General features: G+C 45.5%; 1 protein-coding gene across 1 annotated transcript in view; it reads left to right on the top strand.

Annotated features, from left to right (window-relative positions):
* GALNT10 (polypeptide N-acetylgalactosaminyltransferase 10) overlaps positions 1–16,005 on the top strand; it is a 229,899-nt gene that overhangs the window by 118,976 nt on the left and 94,918 nt on the right. The window contains exon 4 of the mRNA XM_055428979.2: positions 13,088–13,254. Coding sequence (XP_055284954.1) covers positions 13,088–13,254 — 167 coding nt within the window. The remainder of the gene's footprint in view (positions 1–13,087; positions 13,255–16,005) is intronic.

The raw sequence follows: 16,005 nt of genomic DNA, 5'->3' as shown, positions 1-16,005 counted from the left end.
AGTCATTCATTCATTATCAGTTCAAATATTTATTGTGTGCCTACCATGTGTGCTTCTTGTGTAGGCTAGTCCTTGGGGAAAACAGCAATGAACAAAATAGGCAAAATTTCTTTCCATCCTAGAGCTTATATTCTACTAGGCAGGGGAGGTCATAAACAAACAAATGAACGTACTAATTTTTCAGTGATATAGGAGAAGAAAGAAGCAAGGTAGGGAGTAGAGAAAGTGATGGGAATAAGGCGTTTTTTATTTCAGTTGTCAGGGAATGCTTCGCTGATAAGGTGACATCAGTTCAGTTCAGTTCAGTCACTCAGTCGTGTCCGACTCTTTGCGACCCCGTGAATCACAGCACGCCAGGTCTCCCTGTCCATTACCAATTCCCAGAGTTCACTCAAACTCATGTCCATCGAGTCGGTGATGCCATCCAGCCATCTCATTCTCTGTCGTCCCTGTCTCCTCCCGCCCCCAATCCTTCCCAGCATCAGAGTCTTTTCCAGTGAGTCAACTCGTCTCATGAGGTGGCCAAAGTATTGGAGTTTCAGCTTTAGCATCAGTCCTTCCAATGAACACCCAGGATTGATCTCCTTTAGAATGGACTGGTTGGATCTCCTTGCAGTCCAAGGGACTCTCAAGAGTCTTCTCCAGCACCACAGTTCAAAAGCATCAATTCTTCGGCGATCAGCTTTCTTCACAGTCCAACTCTCACATCCATACATGACCACGGGAAAAACCATAGCCTTGACTAGATGGACCTTGGTTGGCAAAGTAATGTCTCTGCCTTTTAATATACTATCTAGGTTGGTCATAACTTTCCTTCCAAGGAGTAAGCGTCTTTTAATTTCATGGCTGCAGTCAGCATCTGCAGTGATTTTGGAGCCCAAAAAATAAAGTCTGACACGGTTTCCACTGTTTCCCCATCTATTTCCCATGAAGTGGTGGGACCAGATGCCATAATCTTCGTTTTCTGAATGTTGAGCTTCAAGCCAACCTTTTCACTCTCCTCTTTCACTTTCATCAAGAGGCTTTTGAGTTCCTCTTCACTTTCTGCCATAAGGGTGGTGTCATCTGCATATCTGAGGTTATTGATATTTTCCCGGCAATCTTGATTCCCGCTTGTGCTTCTTCCAGCCCAGCGTTCCTCATGATGTACTCTGCATATAAGTTAAATAAGCAGGGTGACATATAAACATAGAAATGAAGAAGTGAGGGTCCTAGTAAAGGAGTTAACTGGGGGAAGAGTCCTGCAGGCAGAGGAAACAAGTACAAAGACCCTGAGACCATCATGCTTGGCTGTGGTGCCCAGTGAGCTGGGAGGAGAGTGATGAAAAGCAAGGCTGGAGAAGTGCCAGAGTCATGGTGAGGCTTTGTTGTTATTTTTCAGTTGCTAAGTTGTTACAACTCTTTGTGACCCCATGGACTGCAGCACGCCAGGCTTCCCAGTCCTTCACCATCTCCCAGAGTTTGCTCAAACTGGTGTCCATTGAGTCGATGATGCCATCCAACCATCTCATCCTCTGTCGTCCCCGTCTCCTCCTGCCCTCAATCTTTCCCAACATCAGGGTCTTTTCCAGTGAGTTGGCTCTTTGCATCAGGTGGCCAGAGTATTGGAGCTTCAGCTTTAGGTGGGGCTTTGGCTTTTACCGAAGTGAGTAAGATGGGAAGCCTTGGAAGGTTTTGAGCCAAGAGCACCGGGATCTTATTTTCATTTTCAAAGGATCTCTTTGGTTGCTATGTTAGAATAGACTGAGGCGGCCAAGGATAGTGACAGGGAGATTAGTTGGGGTATATTACAGTGACAGTGACTCAGACCACAGTGGGAGTAGAGATTACCAGTGGCCACTTTCTAAATATACGTTGAAGATGGAGATGACAGAATTTACCTACTGACAGTATGGATATAAGAAAAAGAAAGGAGTCGAGGATAACACTGAGGCTTTTGGGCAGAGCAGCTGGGGAGGTGGAGTTGCCATTTACAGATTGGAAAGAACAGGCTTGGGGGAAAATCAAGATTTGTATTTCAGTCAAGGTTAAGATGTTCTTAAAACATCCAAATGAGGATGTCAAGTAGGCAGTTGAATAAATTGACGCCATTTGTGTTGTGAAAAATGAAAATGGTGATGGGATCCTTTTCTGATTATACTATATATTACATTGTGGTTTTAATTAACTCACTTTCCTTGACTGGCAAGAAATGCCTGAGGCATAACAGATAGTAAATCTAAAAATGACCCAAGATCAGCTGTGGTCTGTGGTGTGATGTGCAGGATGAGAGTTTGGGTGGTGAGGGCAGTGCCCACCTTCCGCTATCTAAATACAATGGTTGTGAATGGCTGAAGTTCGTCTGTTCATACCCCTCTGTCACTCTCTACAGCACCAGGAGGGATGTCAGGCCCTCTATACGACAAACAGGCTTGGAAGATATATTTAGTACGTATTAGCAGTTCTTCCCGTTCTTATCATGATTTGTGTGGTGGAGAAATCTCACTTGACACTTGCGTAATGGAGTACTTGAATGTAAGATTAGCGCCCCAGAGATGCTCAGGATGAGAGCGCCCCAGAATCCCTAGTTTGCCAGGTTGTTAGCAAGGCAGTTGTGTAGGGAGGAGCAGCGGGAGTAGAAAGAGACTCTTAGCCTGAATGATCTGTGAGCTGGGAAAGGAAAACGTTCAGGTCTCTCTGTAGCATCACTTTCTTCAGGCAACTTCCGTCGGCTCTCCTCTGAATTAAATTTCTCTCTTCTGAACAATAGTGTTCCTTCCACAACAGCAGTTATTGATCCATCAGACCTAATATTGGGATTTAAAGGTGCTCATACATCTTAAGATGAAATGGCAGCCAATAACATTTCTCAGATTGACTTCTTTTCTGTAATTTTTAAAACAGAGCTCAGTGAATTCAGCCCTTGTGTTGAAATTACAGAGATAAATGGCTTACACGCAAAAATGGCTGCCTGTCAACTGAAAGTCAAATGGGCCTGTATCCCCTACGATTTATGCTGGGTGAAAACCACTCACCATCCACGTGAGCTGCTGTGTGGTTTGTGTTCTTTTATCATTTCTGCAAACGGATGCATTTTCTAAGTCTTCCTGAAATGGGATGCTGCATCCTCCATGAATAATAACAACACCTGCCGTTTATGCAGTGCTTGTGTGCAAGGCCTTGTGCTGAGGGCCCCACCAGCCTCTCAGCTCACTTGTGCCCACTTTGATGTTCGGGGTGATGATATTTCTCTCTCCTTTATGTTTCAACATTGTCTTGTCATTTACAAAAACTCTGTCACAACTCTTTCTGAGATTCCGGCCTCTCTGAAATCATGGGTGTCTAGAGGAGCTGTCTGGCCCATTTTACAGATGCACGTACTGAACCTCAGGGAAGGTGAGTTCTCTGCGCCAGTTCACATGGCCCACAGAAGGCACAGGAGACTCAAACCTGGATCCTAACCTGTGCTCCTTCTGCTAAGACTGAGACCCATTCCTCACGGGGAAGGAAGGAGACATTTTTAAATTCAAATATTTTGTGCTTGAAGGTTCTTGGGCCAGGTATAGTGAGCAAGGTTGGCTAGATAAATGGACGCAGCCCAGACACTACTCAAATTGCTGTTCACTCCCTCTTCTGAAGGTAACAGATGCTTGTCCAGGAGCAGATAAATTGCCCTCAGTGAAAGTGGTTACAGAGATGGGTTTGATTTCTAAGTGGTATTGGCCTCGCAGGAATTTAAGGAAAAAGAGAATAATGACTGGAAGATAAAGGCAATTATCAATTCTCCCCCTTCATTAAGATGCTATCGAGGGCAGCATGATAAGACAGGCAAAGCAGCTCATTTAGGAGCACTGTTACAGAGACTAGAATGGAACTCCCACCTGGTTATAAGCCTCCTTCTCCACACCTTTTTGGGGGGATGAATTCAATAGTACTGCCACCCACCCACCCACCTCCAACCCGAAATCTGCCTGGTAGAGAATGTTAACAATTTAACATTCTGTAGATTTTTCATTTGCTTATATAACATATATAGACATAGCAAGAGCTTTAGGGGTTTTTGGTTTGGGGTTTTTCCCCCCACAAAAAATGTGGTTACACTATATGTATTTTATTCTACACGTAACTTTTTTCACTATGGTCACATCTCCAAGACACTTCTAATAGCTGTATAATATTACTCAGGAATCTCATCAATTCAGCCATTCCTCTGTTGACAGGCATACAGGTTGTTTCCATTCTGGAAACCTAGGCAGAAACATCCTTGAAAATGTTTCCTTCAGTTTGGTTCCTTCTTTTCTCCTTTCATGAATCGTGAAGAATCTTGACATTAAGCCCTTTTCCTCCTTAACCATGTTCACCTGGCATCTAAGGGGAGGTGTGGTCCTTATGGTTTGTTATTTCATGCTGACAGTTCCAGGCATCTTGACCTCACATACCGCATTGATAACCGGAGTTCCTCCTGCATGCTGTCAGCCCATGTTTAAAGTTTGAGCGCTTGGTACACACTGTGTGTTATATTTGCAGAAGGATCAGTTTTAGCATGTAGGAGAACTGAGTGAAGAAACTGTTGGATTTTGCTATGTACTTAAAAAACTTTTTTTTGTTATTGTTGTTTTTAAACCTATCTTGAAACTAGATCTGATCTGAGCAAAGGGTTTTCCAAAATGTGAGTTCAAAGGGAGAAGTCAAAACTACACAAACCAAGATCTTTAAATATTGCTTGTATTTGAAGTCTCTGGGGCAGGTTAGGCGGGCACAAAACTGGTGATGAACTGGTGGTGCAAATGTGCCTAATTAATACTAATAACCTTTGTGATTCTCTAAAGTGTTGAGAGGGAAGAGCAGGTGGATGCAGCAAAGCCTGCCTTGAACAGAAAGGACCTTTATAAAGTTGTCAGCCTCGGCACATGTCGCACTCATTTTCCAGCTCCTCTGGTTCCAGCCAGACTGTGTTAAAGAGAAACACACCCCCGTCTTATCTCCCGCAGAGTGAGAGAGGAGGGCTGGGAAGCCAAGCCCCTGCTGCGGAGGGCAGGCTTGCTGTCAGTGTGTCGGGAGGGGCCACAGACCTGCGTCTGGAGGGATGATGAGGATGAAGGGCAGGAGCTTTGCACACTCCGCCCACTAAGACCCAGTTTCTTCCTTTTGTTCCAGAGCCTGGAGCTATTTATAACTTTCACAAAGCTCCTTGGGGGCTCCAGAGCCCATAAGACATAGTCTTTCTGAGACTGTTGTATTATAAGGGACTGTCTTCTACATACAAAGTAGAGAAGGGAGAATTTCAGAATTTTGAACCTAAACCGTGTGCTGGAAAATGACCTACACTGTGGCCTCAGGGAGGTGGAAATTCAGTTTTCTGAGCCAGATGCTGTACCAGGTGCATTCACATATGGTATCTCTTTTATTCCTTGGGACAGCCTTAATTAGAAAGGAGTTATATCCCTATTTTACCCATGTGGAAACAGGCTCAGGGAGGCCATGACCTTCGCAAAGTGACCCACTGCTAAGTAACTAAGGTGAGATTTGACCCCAGATTTGAGGGTCTCTTCATTTTACGCCCCTTCCCTCACCACACTTGTAGTTTCCCCCTTAGAAAGTACCACTGTCTGATATATGGGTTTGCTGTCTCACTCTGTGACCCTGGGAGGGTCCTTCCCTATTATGGGCCTCAGTTTCCTCACCTGAAGACTAAGAGTGCAAACAGGACGAGATTCAGGCCCTTCCAACCTTCATATTCAGTTCTTCTTGTTGACTTCTCACATTGAAGCTGTGCATATAGCCTGGGAGCAATGCCTTTGCCTTGTTCCTCAGTCCCGAGAGAGTCTGTCTTCTCCCACCCCCAAACATACAGATCAGCTCTCAACAAGCCTCTTCTAGACATCTGTTTCGTGGAGGAAGGCATGTTGGGTTAGGTGCGGTGAGAAATGGCTAAAAGGTTGCCCATTTCTAGAAGAAGATTGTTTCTCTAAGAGTACAAGCACTGGCAACTTTCAAACAATAGAGTTACTCCACAGGATTTTCTAAATGAGCATTCCTTTAAAAATAAAAGACTCACCCTTGTAATCATTGAAGAACGGTTTGCTGTCTGTAGTGTGCAGAGCATAGTGGTGGTGAAATGCTGCGGTCTACAGGTAATTGCCATGATGTCAGGGTAGCCCAGTTGGCACAGTATTGATAAGGCATTGCTCATCATATGAAACAGTAACAGTGTGCCCCAGCAGTCTTAGTGTCCATGACCTGAAGTCCAAATCTCCATATTAGTGATTTTTCTGGAGAAATTAGAAATCTTAATTCTTAAAGAGCCCATTCTTTTCAAAGTTATAAAGAAAAATTACGAACACTTCATCTAGTTCTAGTACAATGTCTGGGTGCATGTTTTCTACTCCAGGGAACAGACTTTTTACCTGCTGCACAGTTACTTCAGTTAATGGGGAATCCTCTGCAAGGAGACAAGGGCAATGAAGGGAAGCGGGAATGTGGAAAAAGCCAGCTAGGCTCTCCAGGAGGAGCAGGGGAAGCTGTGGCACTGCCGCGTCTCCCAGGGCCTGAAATAGGAAGGACTTTCCAAATCCAAGCCCCAGGTTTTCTTAAGATCTCAGCAGCAGAAATTTCTGGATCCCTTTGTTAAGAAGCCTTAGCTTTTCTCCATGTAGCTCTGTGTCTGCTCCTCTCCTTATCTCTGGGACTGCCTTTCTATATGTCAAAGTTGTGTACCCGAGAAAGAGAATTTGATTCACCTGGTGAACCCCAGCCAAACACAGATTTCTTGCCAAACCATCAACCACAGACAAGTCAATGGATTAGCTGCCCTTGGGTCCAGGCTCTGCTTCTGCCTGTAGGCAGTGGATAGTGTCCAGTGTCAGGGAGTTAAATGTTTTTATTTTATTTTTAATTGGAGGATAATTACTTACAATAATGTGTTGGTTTCTGCGATACATCCACATGATCAACCATAGGTATACGTATGTCCCCTCCCTCCTGAACCTCCCTCCCCCCCTTACCCACACCACCCCTCTAGGCTGTCGTGGAGCCCCAAGTTTGGGTTCCCCGCATCCTACAGCAAATTCCCACTGGCTGTATTTGACCAGCGGTCATGCATGTGTTTCAGCGCTGCGCTCTCAAAGCATCCCACCCTCTCCTCCCCCACTGTGCGCACAAGTCTGTTCTCTGTGTCTCCTTTGCTGCCCTGCAAATATATATATATATATATTTTTAATATAGTTCCCTTCAGAATGATTGGATTGTTCTTTCTCAAGGTTGACTCGAAGAAATTTTTGAAATGCTTCCCTTTGATTTTGATTTCTTTTTTTTTCTTTAATGCTAGTGCTCCAGCATTAAGCCCTGAGGGTGCATCTTAAGGGCCAGTATATTAGCTTCATCTTCATGCCCAAGGGCTCAGAAGCCTTTAGGGAATATTAAACTGGGGGCTGCTCAGTCGTCGATGAGTCCTCTCACTGCCTCCCATTCCTCACCACAGCCCTCTGTCCAGGCTCCTTTCTCCTAGTCAGTGCGTGAACCAAGTTCTCTTCCTGCAGCAGGAGAGAGGCTGCCCCCTTCAGGTCAGCGAGGATACCTCGCAACGGTTTCTGCTTCTGTCCTTCAAAAGCCATCCTCGGGTCCACAGCAGATGCATGTGGCTGACGGGGCTTAGAGATTATTTAGCTACATAAGCAAGAGTCTTATATTGGGTTGGCAAAAAATTCATTCGGTTTTAAGTAAAAATAAAAGATACATTTTTTCATTATCATCAAGAAGTGTATTGAACAACGTATTTCCTAACTGAACGAACTTTTGGGCCAACCCAGTAGTTACACCTGACAGAAGCCTAACTCAAACTGATTGAAGAAAAAACAGTGTATTGACTCATGTAACTGAAAAGGCCAGGAGTAGTTAGACCTTGGCTGAATCTAGGTCCCTAAATGATGCCAGCAGGACCCTCTCTCTTGGCTCTGTTTTCTGTTCTGCACCGACTCTGTGGACATGGGTTTGAGTGAACTCCGGGAGTTGGTGATGGACAGAGAGGCCTGGCGTGCTGTGATTCATGGGGTCGCGGAGAGTCGGACACGACTGAGCAACTGAACTGAACTGAACTTCATTTTAACATAGGGAACAGTCTGGATGGTGACCTCAGGCAGACCAGACTTCCATCCTTCCATGTTCATTTACAGAAAAAAAAAAAAAGCTTCCCTCTCTCCCAGCTGTCTCAGCCGCAGTTTGTTCTGGCTTGCAAGTGCCCACCCCTCAAACAACCACGGGGCTGGGGAGCTGCAGTTGGCTGAGCCAGGCTCTCTTGCCCACCCTCAAGGCAAGACAAGGACTTCTCTCAAATCCTGTGGAATCACAGGGTGGGAAATTCCCCAAGGGAAATCAGGATGCTCTTACCAAAAGAAGGAGAAGGAATACAGAGCACGCATGCCAGACTTACTCTTTGTCCAACTCCCTTATCAACATAAGAGGAACTTGGGATCGGCAAGAAGTGACTCGGAATGTTGCATGGCTGAGCAGAAACCAGAAGCCAGGATTTCAGTCTCCTTAGTTTCCTCAGTTTTTGTTTTTTAATCTCTTCATTCTTCTTTTTGTCTGTGCAATTAATAGTATACTGTCCCTGTAAAAATATTTATGTATACCGGGTAGATGGCTTTAAATCTTGGTTCCAGCCATTACCAACTGTTTGACCTCTCTGCCTTGTTTCCTCCTCGTAGTAATGGGAATAATGATATTCCCGTCATTCCCATAATGATGCTCTACCTTGTAAGAGCATCGTGACAATTAAATAATTAATGCATATAAAGTGCTTACAACCTTGCCTGATATAATGAAAACCCTTAGCAGATGAGGTCCATTATCATCATTGTCATCTTCTACCGTATTTTTATCTGCTCTCAGGACTCTATAGTTTGAGTTTTTCATCATTTATTTAATATGTCCCCACTGGTGGACATTCACTTTGTTTCTGCTCTCTTCACCATTTCAGAGTGTGTTAGGGAACACCCCTGCCCACGCCTCTTTGTTCTCATGCTGTGCATGTCTAACTAAACTTGTCCTGTCAGGGTTGGGACCTCAGTAGACTGAATCAAATGACGGAGGAAGTGCTTGGGCAAGGGGTGGGATATTTTGCACTCGGCTCATAGTCGTCAGGTTTGAAACGCACAGGGACCTCTTCCTCTATGGTGTCTTCTGAGACCAGAAATACTGAGCCATGAGGGCACCACCACTGATGTCCTGTGACGTAAGTGTCACGTGTTCCTGCTTTGACCCTTCATGAGGGCATCACTCTGCCCTCTCCTGCCCCCAGGGGGCCTCTTTCCAGCATCTCAGGAGGCCACGCTATATCTGGGAGCCCATGGGGACCTAGAGCCCTCAAGTCAGTGTGCTGTGTGCCATGTCATAGAAACAAATATGTGTTCAGAGAAGGGCACCGAGGAAGACACGCCCTGAATGTTTCATGGGGTCAGCCCCTGGTGTCAGGATGTTGCTGGCCTTAGCAGTTGTCTTTTAGCCCTTCTGTGTTTTCCAGCTTTTCATTCTGGGCAGTTACCACTTTTGTCATCAGGAAGAATATTGTAAGCATTATTTTAAGCACACACACTTTAGATTTGAGTTTGGGGCCCAAGTCACTTTCCTCTCAGGGCTCCATTTTCCCCAGGTGAAGAATGGGGTTAGCACTGCCCAGTTTTTCTCCCTCCCAGGGGTTGATACAGCTTGGAGACGAGAGAAAGGAGGGTGTTCTGTAAACCCTCAGTCATGATGAACCAGGGGAAGGCAGAGATTATTACTGTCTGGTCAGAGCCAAAACCAGCCTCTTTGCATTGGGAGCAGTGCCCTGGCTTCCCCTTGCCAGAGACCACTCTCTGAAGGCCATCAGGTGAAGGGATACTTCCTGTTTATCACACACAAAAGGTCCGGGTGTACTCTGCTATCCAGTGTTAAGATCCTAAGACACAACATGCAGACAGGTCTTAAAGGTGACAACTAAGATGGGGACGTCACAGGATGGCCTTCTCTCCTCCTCCCTGCCACCCCCATTCCCCCTTTGTCTGCTGCAATCTGAGGGGAACTGGGGCTTCTCCCATGAACTCCCAGCAGAGCGGTGGCCTGTGGGCAAGTCTATAGAACCACGTTTCCTACGGGATACTGGAGAGATTCATTTCAACATGTCACATAATTTTCTATTTAAACCAAGAAACTCTACTAAACTGGGATCAACCTAATGATGAGTGGCCATGCCAAAATGTTGTTTTGGGTTTATTTAGTAAATAAATGAGTAGGTGGATAGGAGAAGGAGAAAAAGAGTAAACCACCCCTCCCCCCAAAAAAGCACATGGTCAAGTCTGAGCCTTTTGTTAGGTTCTGAATAATCTTTAATGCCAAGACTGGGTTAAATTAGAAGTGAATTTAGTCTGTTATGGCTCTGTCTACTTCCTTTAGTATATGATGGTGTGTCTACCCATAGGCTGTGGGGCCCAACTCTGGGGTTCAAGAAAGCCAGGGCTCTCTGCTGGGTAATAGCTCTATTGTATTTCTCTCCATGGACTCCAGGCAGTTTATTACAGCTAACCCCCCTTCCAACCCTGCTTCAATCGAGTGAGCCTCCTGTGAAATTGGATGTAAGGCAGGAACTTTTGTAGAAAACTAGATAGCTCCTTTCTTGGCCACAGAGGACTCAGACAAATTAACGGAAAGGGCTTTTTAAGAAGAGATGCTTTCCTTTATTGGTGAAGGCCAACATAATGAAGTTGAAGAAGGTTCCCCCAGAAGGCTGGCTGAAATGATCAAAGGGGTTAGAGCAGTGGGGGAAGGGGTGGAGGAAGGCTGTGTGGGGCCTCGATAAAAGCAGTCCAGCCAGATGGATGACCAGGAAGACGTGTAAAAGAAGTCCAGAGATTGCAAGCAGAAAGAGAGACTGACCTGTTCATCAAAACTGGACTGCCGGAATTTGGGGCACCCTGTCCATGAAGCTGAAACTGGGCTCACAGCCAGACACCGCAAGGTCAGTCCTGCCCCGTCCCGCCCCCCAGCTTCCCTTGATGCCTCTAGCAGAGGTAAGATTTCAAGCTAAGGAGACCGTTGACCCTGACCTGTTTTTTCCTCCCAATGCTTCTTTCTGAAAATCATCAAACATACGGAAAGCTTGAAAGAATTGCACACAAGACACTCTTGTTTCTACTGTCTAGATTCTGTGATTAACCTTCCTCTAGTGATTTTATCACATACACATCATCCCTCTCTCCATCCACCAGCCCCTTTACTGTATTTGTTTATTTTTGGCTGTGCTGGGTTTTCAATGCTGTGGGCATTTACTAGCTGCAGTGAGTAGGGGTATTCTGTAGTTGCGGTGCACAGGCCTCTCATTGCAGCGGCTTCTCTTATTGTGGAGCACGGGCTCTAAGGCACACAGGCTGAGTAGCTGTGGTGCACAGGCTTAGTTGCCTCATGGCATGTGAGATCTTCCCAGACCAGGGATTGAACCCGTGTCCCCTGCATTGGCAGGTGGATTCTTAACCACTGGACCACTAGTAAGTTGCAAGGAGATCCTGGCTTATTTAGACAGTGGATTGCAGTGGCATATGAAAGGAGATATTTTCTTATTATGTTCATTGTCCCAGATGTCACAAGTTTCCCCAAAAAAACTTCTTAGCAGCCTTGTGAAACCCCCTTGCATGAAGCCTTTTACATCTGGGCTCCCAACTTCCACTCCTTGTGCCAGAGACCTGGCACAAGGTGGGTAGTTTTGTCATTCCCTCTGGGCCTGCCTGGTCTTCAGCTCCTCTTTTCTGGGCCCTGGGAAAATCTCTAATATCTCTATTGTAATATACCCCAAGAATGAAAAGAAATGAAAGACGAAAAGATTCTTAAATTTTCTATCATCATGTTGTTAGCAATAATATTGGTATTGTTTTTCTAAAACTATTATTATATTATAGGGAAAAATAGCCTAGTAATGTTGATGCTAAAAGCCCTGATTTTTAGCAAAAGAGTTAAAATGTAAAACCAGACAAAAGCCTAAGAAAACTCCAGACCAGTTTCCCTTATAAATATAGATGTCAAAACCCTCAACAAAATACTAGCAAACCAATATATAAGGATTACATAAGCAACATATAAGGATTATGCGCCATGACTAAGTAGAATTTTATTTTATTTGTTTTTGACTGTGCTGGGTTGCTGGGTCTTCTTTGCTACACACTAGCACCCATGAAGAGGCTGCCAGAGCATTCTCATCAAATCAGGTCAAGCCGCTAGCTGTCACTACCAGTTTACAGGAGCCAACGTGGGGCAGACAGAGGAACATGTTGAGAGACACCACAGCAATGCAGAAAGCAAAATGCAGACTGTGGGAAGTACTCTGGGACAGATGACTGGGTTTCCTAAACAAAATAAATGGTAAGGGGAAAAGAGACTAGGAGACACATCAGCTGAAGGCACTGAGTCAGCCTTGTCTTGATCCTGGCTTTTAACAACCACCTTTGAAAAGATTCAGAACAGTCAGGGAAGTTTGAACATCAGCTTGATATTTTCTGATACTAAGCAACTATGTTAATTCCTTGGAGTGTTACCATGATATGAAAGGCCCACGGGAACAGGGCCTCCCACCCTCAGGCTTACCATAGGGCTGGTGGAGAGCAAAGGAGACCCAGTTTATTCTTCCAAGTTCGTGGATACATGGTTTTTCCTCCCTGGAGAGGAACGTGCAAGGGGTGGGGAAAGAGGCACGAGTGCTATGGAAGGGCTGTCCTCCACATGGGATCATGAAGATGAACAGCCATGTTCCTATCACAGCTGAGGTATGAACAAGTCAGTGTGTGTAAACACCAAACCCCAGTGCTCCTTCACCACTGGGAGCTATTGATTTGTAACTGTTCATGTACAGAGCTAGGGGGGTCTTGGGTATGTGTATATCTGTGTGAGTGTACGTGTGTGTTTATGCGTGCTGGGATGCCAAGTAGAAGACAGTTCTGAAGTGACCGTGGTGTCCCCAGCTTTCACTCAGTCCCCAGGGGCTGGAGAGGAAGTAGGAATTGCAGTTAGCTGAACCGTGTGCCTGAGTTCCCTGGGCAGCCTGAGAGCTGAGCCTGTCCTCTTCGTCTGCTGTGTCTCCCTCTAGCTGCAAAGGCAAACGCTACCTGGAGACACTCCCCAACACCAGCATCATCATCCCCTTCCACAATGAGGGCTGGTCCTCGCTCCTGCGCACCGTCCACAGCGTGCTGAACCGCTCGCCCCCGGAGCTGATCGCCGAGATTGTGCTCGTGGACGACTTCAGTGACCGAGGTAGGGCCCCTTTCAGCCAGCTTCCTGCCTCCATGCTCTGTTCAGTGACTTGCCGAAGGGATGGCAGGTTTTCCCTTCTTCAGCAGCACTAGCGTATGGGCCATGTGTACTCATACTTGCTCCGTGCCAGGTCATAAACTGAACACACGTTATCTCAATTAGTCTGGGACTGACTTCATGGGACTAACTGAGATGTAGTTACCAGTCACCATGAAGTGGATTCTGTTTTTATTCTGTTTGTATCAGTGTAAAAATGCATTAAACTGCAAGTAACGGAGAACTTCAGCTAACAGCTCAAAAAAATTCATTTATTTATTCATCTCATAAAGAGGTCCAGGGTTGGCATAGCTGCTCAAGTCTTTCATTGGAGAACAAGACTTATTCTATCTTCCTGCTTCCTCATCCTCATGGTCATAAAATGGCTGCTGTACTTCTGGGAAGTCTACCTTTCAGGCAAGAAGATGGAGGAAGGGCAAAGAGAACAAAACCTCTTCCTTTGAAGATTTTGCCTTCTTATTCAGAATGCAAAGTCTCCCCAGTGATTCTGAGCCAGAACTCTGACATTTGGGCACCCATATCTGTAAGGGTGGCTGGGAAGGTGAATGTTCTGATTTTGGGCCTCTTTATGGTAGAGTTAGGAAAAGGAGAAGTGAATTAGAGAAGGCATCAGGTCAACCCACCTACAATATTTGCCACCCCATTTTGCAGATGTGAAAACTGAGACTCGGAGAGGTTAAGTGACTTGCCCTTGGTCACACAGCTCTTAGGTGGTGGTACAGTGAACAAACCATGTCTTCCTGGCCCTCAGCACATTGTCTTAACCTCTGGGCCACACTGTAGAGCCTCTTCGCTGAGTCTCACCCATGGGTTTGTGAGACAGAGGGGGAGCCACAAATGAAGTCCAAGAAGAATTTGTCCTCCAGCCAATGGTCTTAAGCTTATTCTTTGCATCAGAGCTTTTACCATTTGCCGTAAAATCAAGCGAAGCCCTTTCCTTTTCTCCCCTCTTAGTAGAGGCACTAATAAGTAGTGAAGAGGAGCCTAAGTACATTCCAGAATAATTGAAGCTTGAGTTTCTTGTGCCCCATTTTAGTACTGCACCCCTAGTTACCTGGCATAGTGTATGTGTGTGCGTGTATGCATACGCAAACATGCACACATCTTACGTTCAGTTCCTATTACCTCTAATTCTCCCGTCACTCTTGACATACATTCATTCTCAGGGGACCCTTTACTTTTCCTTCTTTGATCTTATCACAACAGAATTAAAATGCCAATAAGTATAACATGTGAGCATTGTGTGTATAAACATGGGCCTGCCGTGTGTTTACCCTACTGGACTCCACATTCTGAGAGCTGGGTCCACCCGGTCAGGCTTGTTCACCACACCTTCTCAGCTCCTTAGGCATACAGTAGGTGCTTAATACATGTTTGATGCGTTAATGATCAGAGCTCCTTTATCTGTCCCTTGGCACTTCCACCACGGTTACAATGGCATCTGTTATATGAGATTTATTTGCGTCCCTGCAGTGAGGTCTGTGAGGTCGTGTGCGAGTGTATCTCCATGTCTCTGTAGCACTGTTCTTTTGCAACGGTTACAGCTTTGTTGCCGGCCCTGTCACTTACTAGCTCTGGGACCTTTCTCTAGTCACTTAACTTCTCTGTGCTTCAGTTGCCTCATCAATGAAATGGAATCTACCTCTTAGGTGGTCATGACTATTAAATGGGTTAATACATGTGAGGTGGTTAAGATAGTACATGGCACAAAGTGAACATCAGAAATAAACATTTAACCCTGGTATTATCGTTATTATTGTTAACATCGTCTATGACTGGTTTGTCAGAGGTGGAGTCAGGGATAAATGTATAGACCTGAAGGTACGGTCTCCCCCCTTTCCATGGGTGAAAGGGCTTTGCAAATTGTAAAACACTAAACAAACGTGCTCTTGTCCCACCTTCAGCCTAAATTGTCTTCCCATCTAGTCACTGTTTCAAGAACCACGTCTATGGGCCAGAACCATGTATTATCTCATTTTTTTCTTGATGACAACCTCTGAGGGAGGAGGCCCTGGCTTGGAGCATGTGCCTGTAAGCAGGAAGGGGCCCGGGGACGCCTCAGGGGGCACTGTGAGGGCTGTGGAGAACCTTGCAGGTGCAGGTGGGCTTCACATACCTCTCCTAGCAGGGCCTGTACTTAATTTGTGAGAAGCTGTTCACTAAGAGGAGTGCCACTGCTTAAAAATGTGTGAAAATCACAGCTGTAACTCAGCCCTTCCTTATACAGATGGGAGGCTGAGTCCTGGAGCAGTGGACCGAGTTCACCAAGGGCTTGCGGCCAGCTGGCTGCAGAGGAGGGACAAGAATCTTTGTTCCCCATACAACCTTATCCCCCTCACCTTACCTTTTGTGTGAAACAAACTTGGGAAAGAAAAGGTAAATTTTATAAGAATGGCATTCACCAAGTGCATCTGTTTCTCCAGAGACCAAAAGTATTAGTTGAATGCAGTACCATTCCCAAACCCTAGTAACAGAGAGAATGAATATTGTCCCATTTCACAGATGGGAATGAGAACTGAGGCCCCTTGACTGTTGCCCTTTTATCTCAATGAATCGCACACAGAACCCAGAAGAGAACTCTCACCTCCCGCCCCTCAGTTCTGCACATTAGCTGTCAGATTTTGCAACCTCCATTCTTCAGAAAAGCAATAATTCTTATTTTAAGAAGAAATTCTCAAGGCAGCTTGGGAAGAA

Source organism: Moschus berezovskii, chromosome 8, assembly GCF_049115385.1.
Source record: "Moschus berezovskii isolate FMDL1 chromosome 8, NW_MosBer_1.0, whole genome shotgun sequence".
Taxonomy (NCBI): Eukaryota; Metazoa; Chordata; class Mammalia; order Artiodactyla; family Moschidae; genus Moschus; species Moschus berezovskii.
Note: the sequence above shows the minus strand (reverse complement) of the source record. Positions and strands in the feature narration are given on the sequence as shown.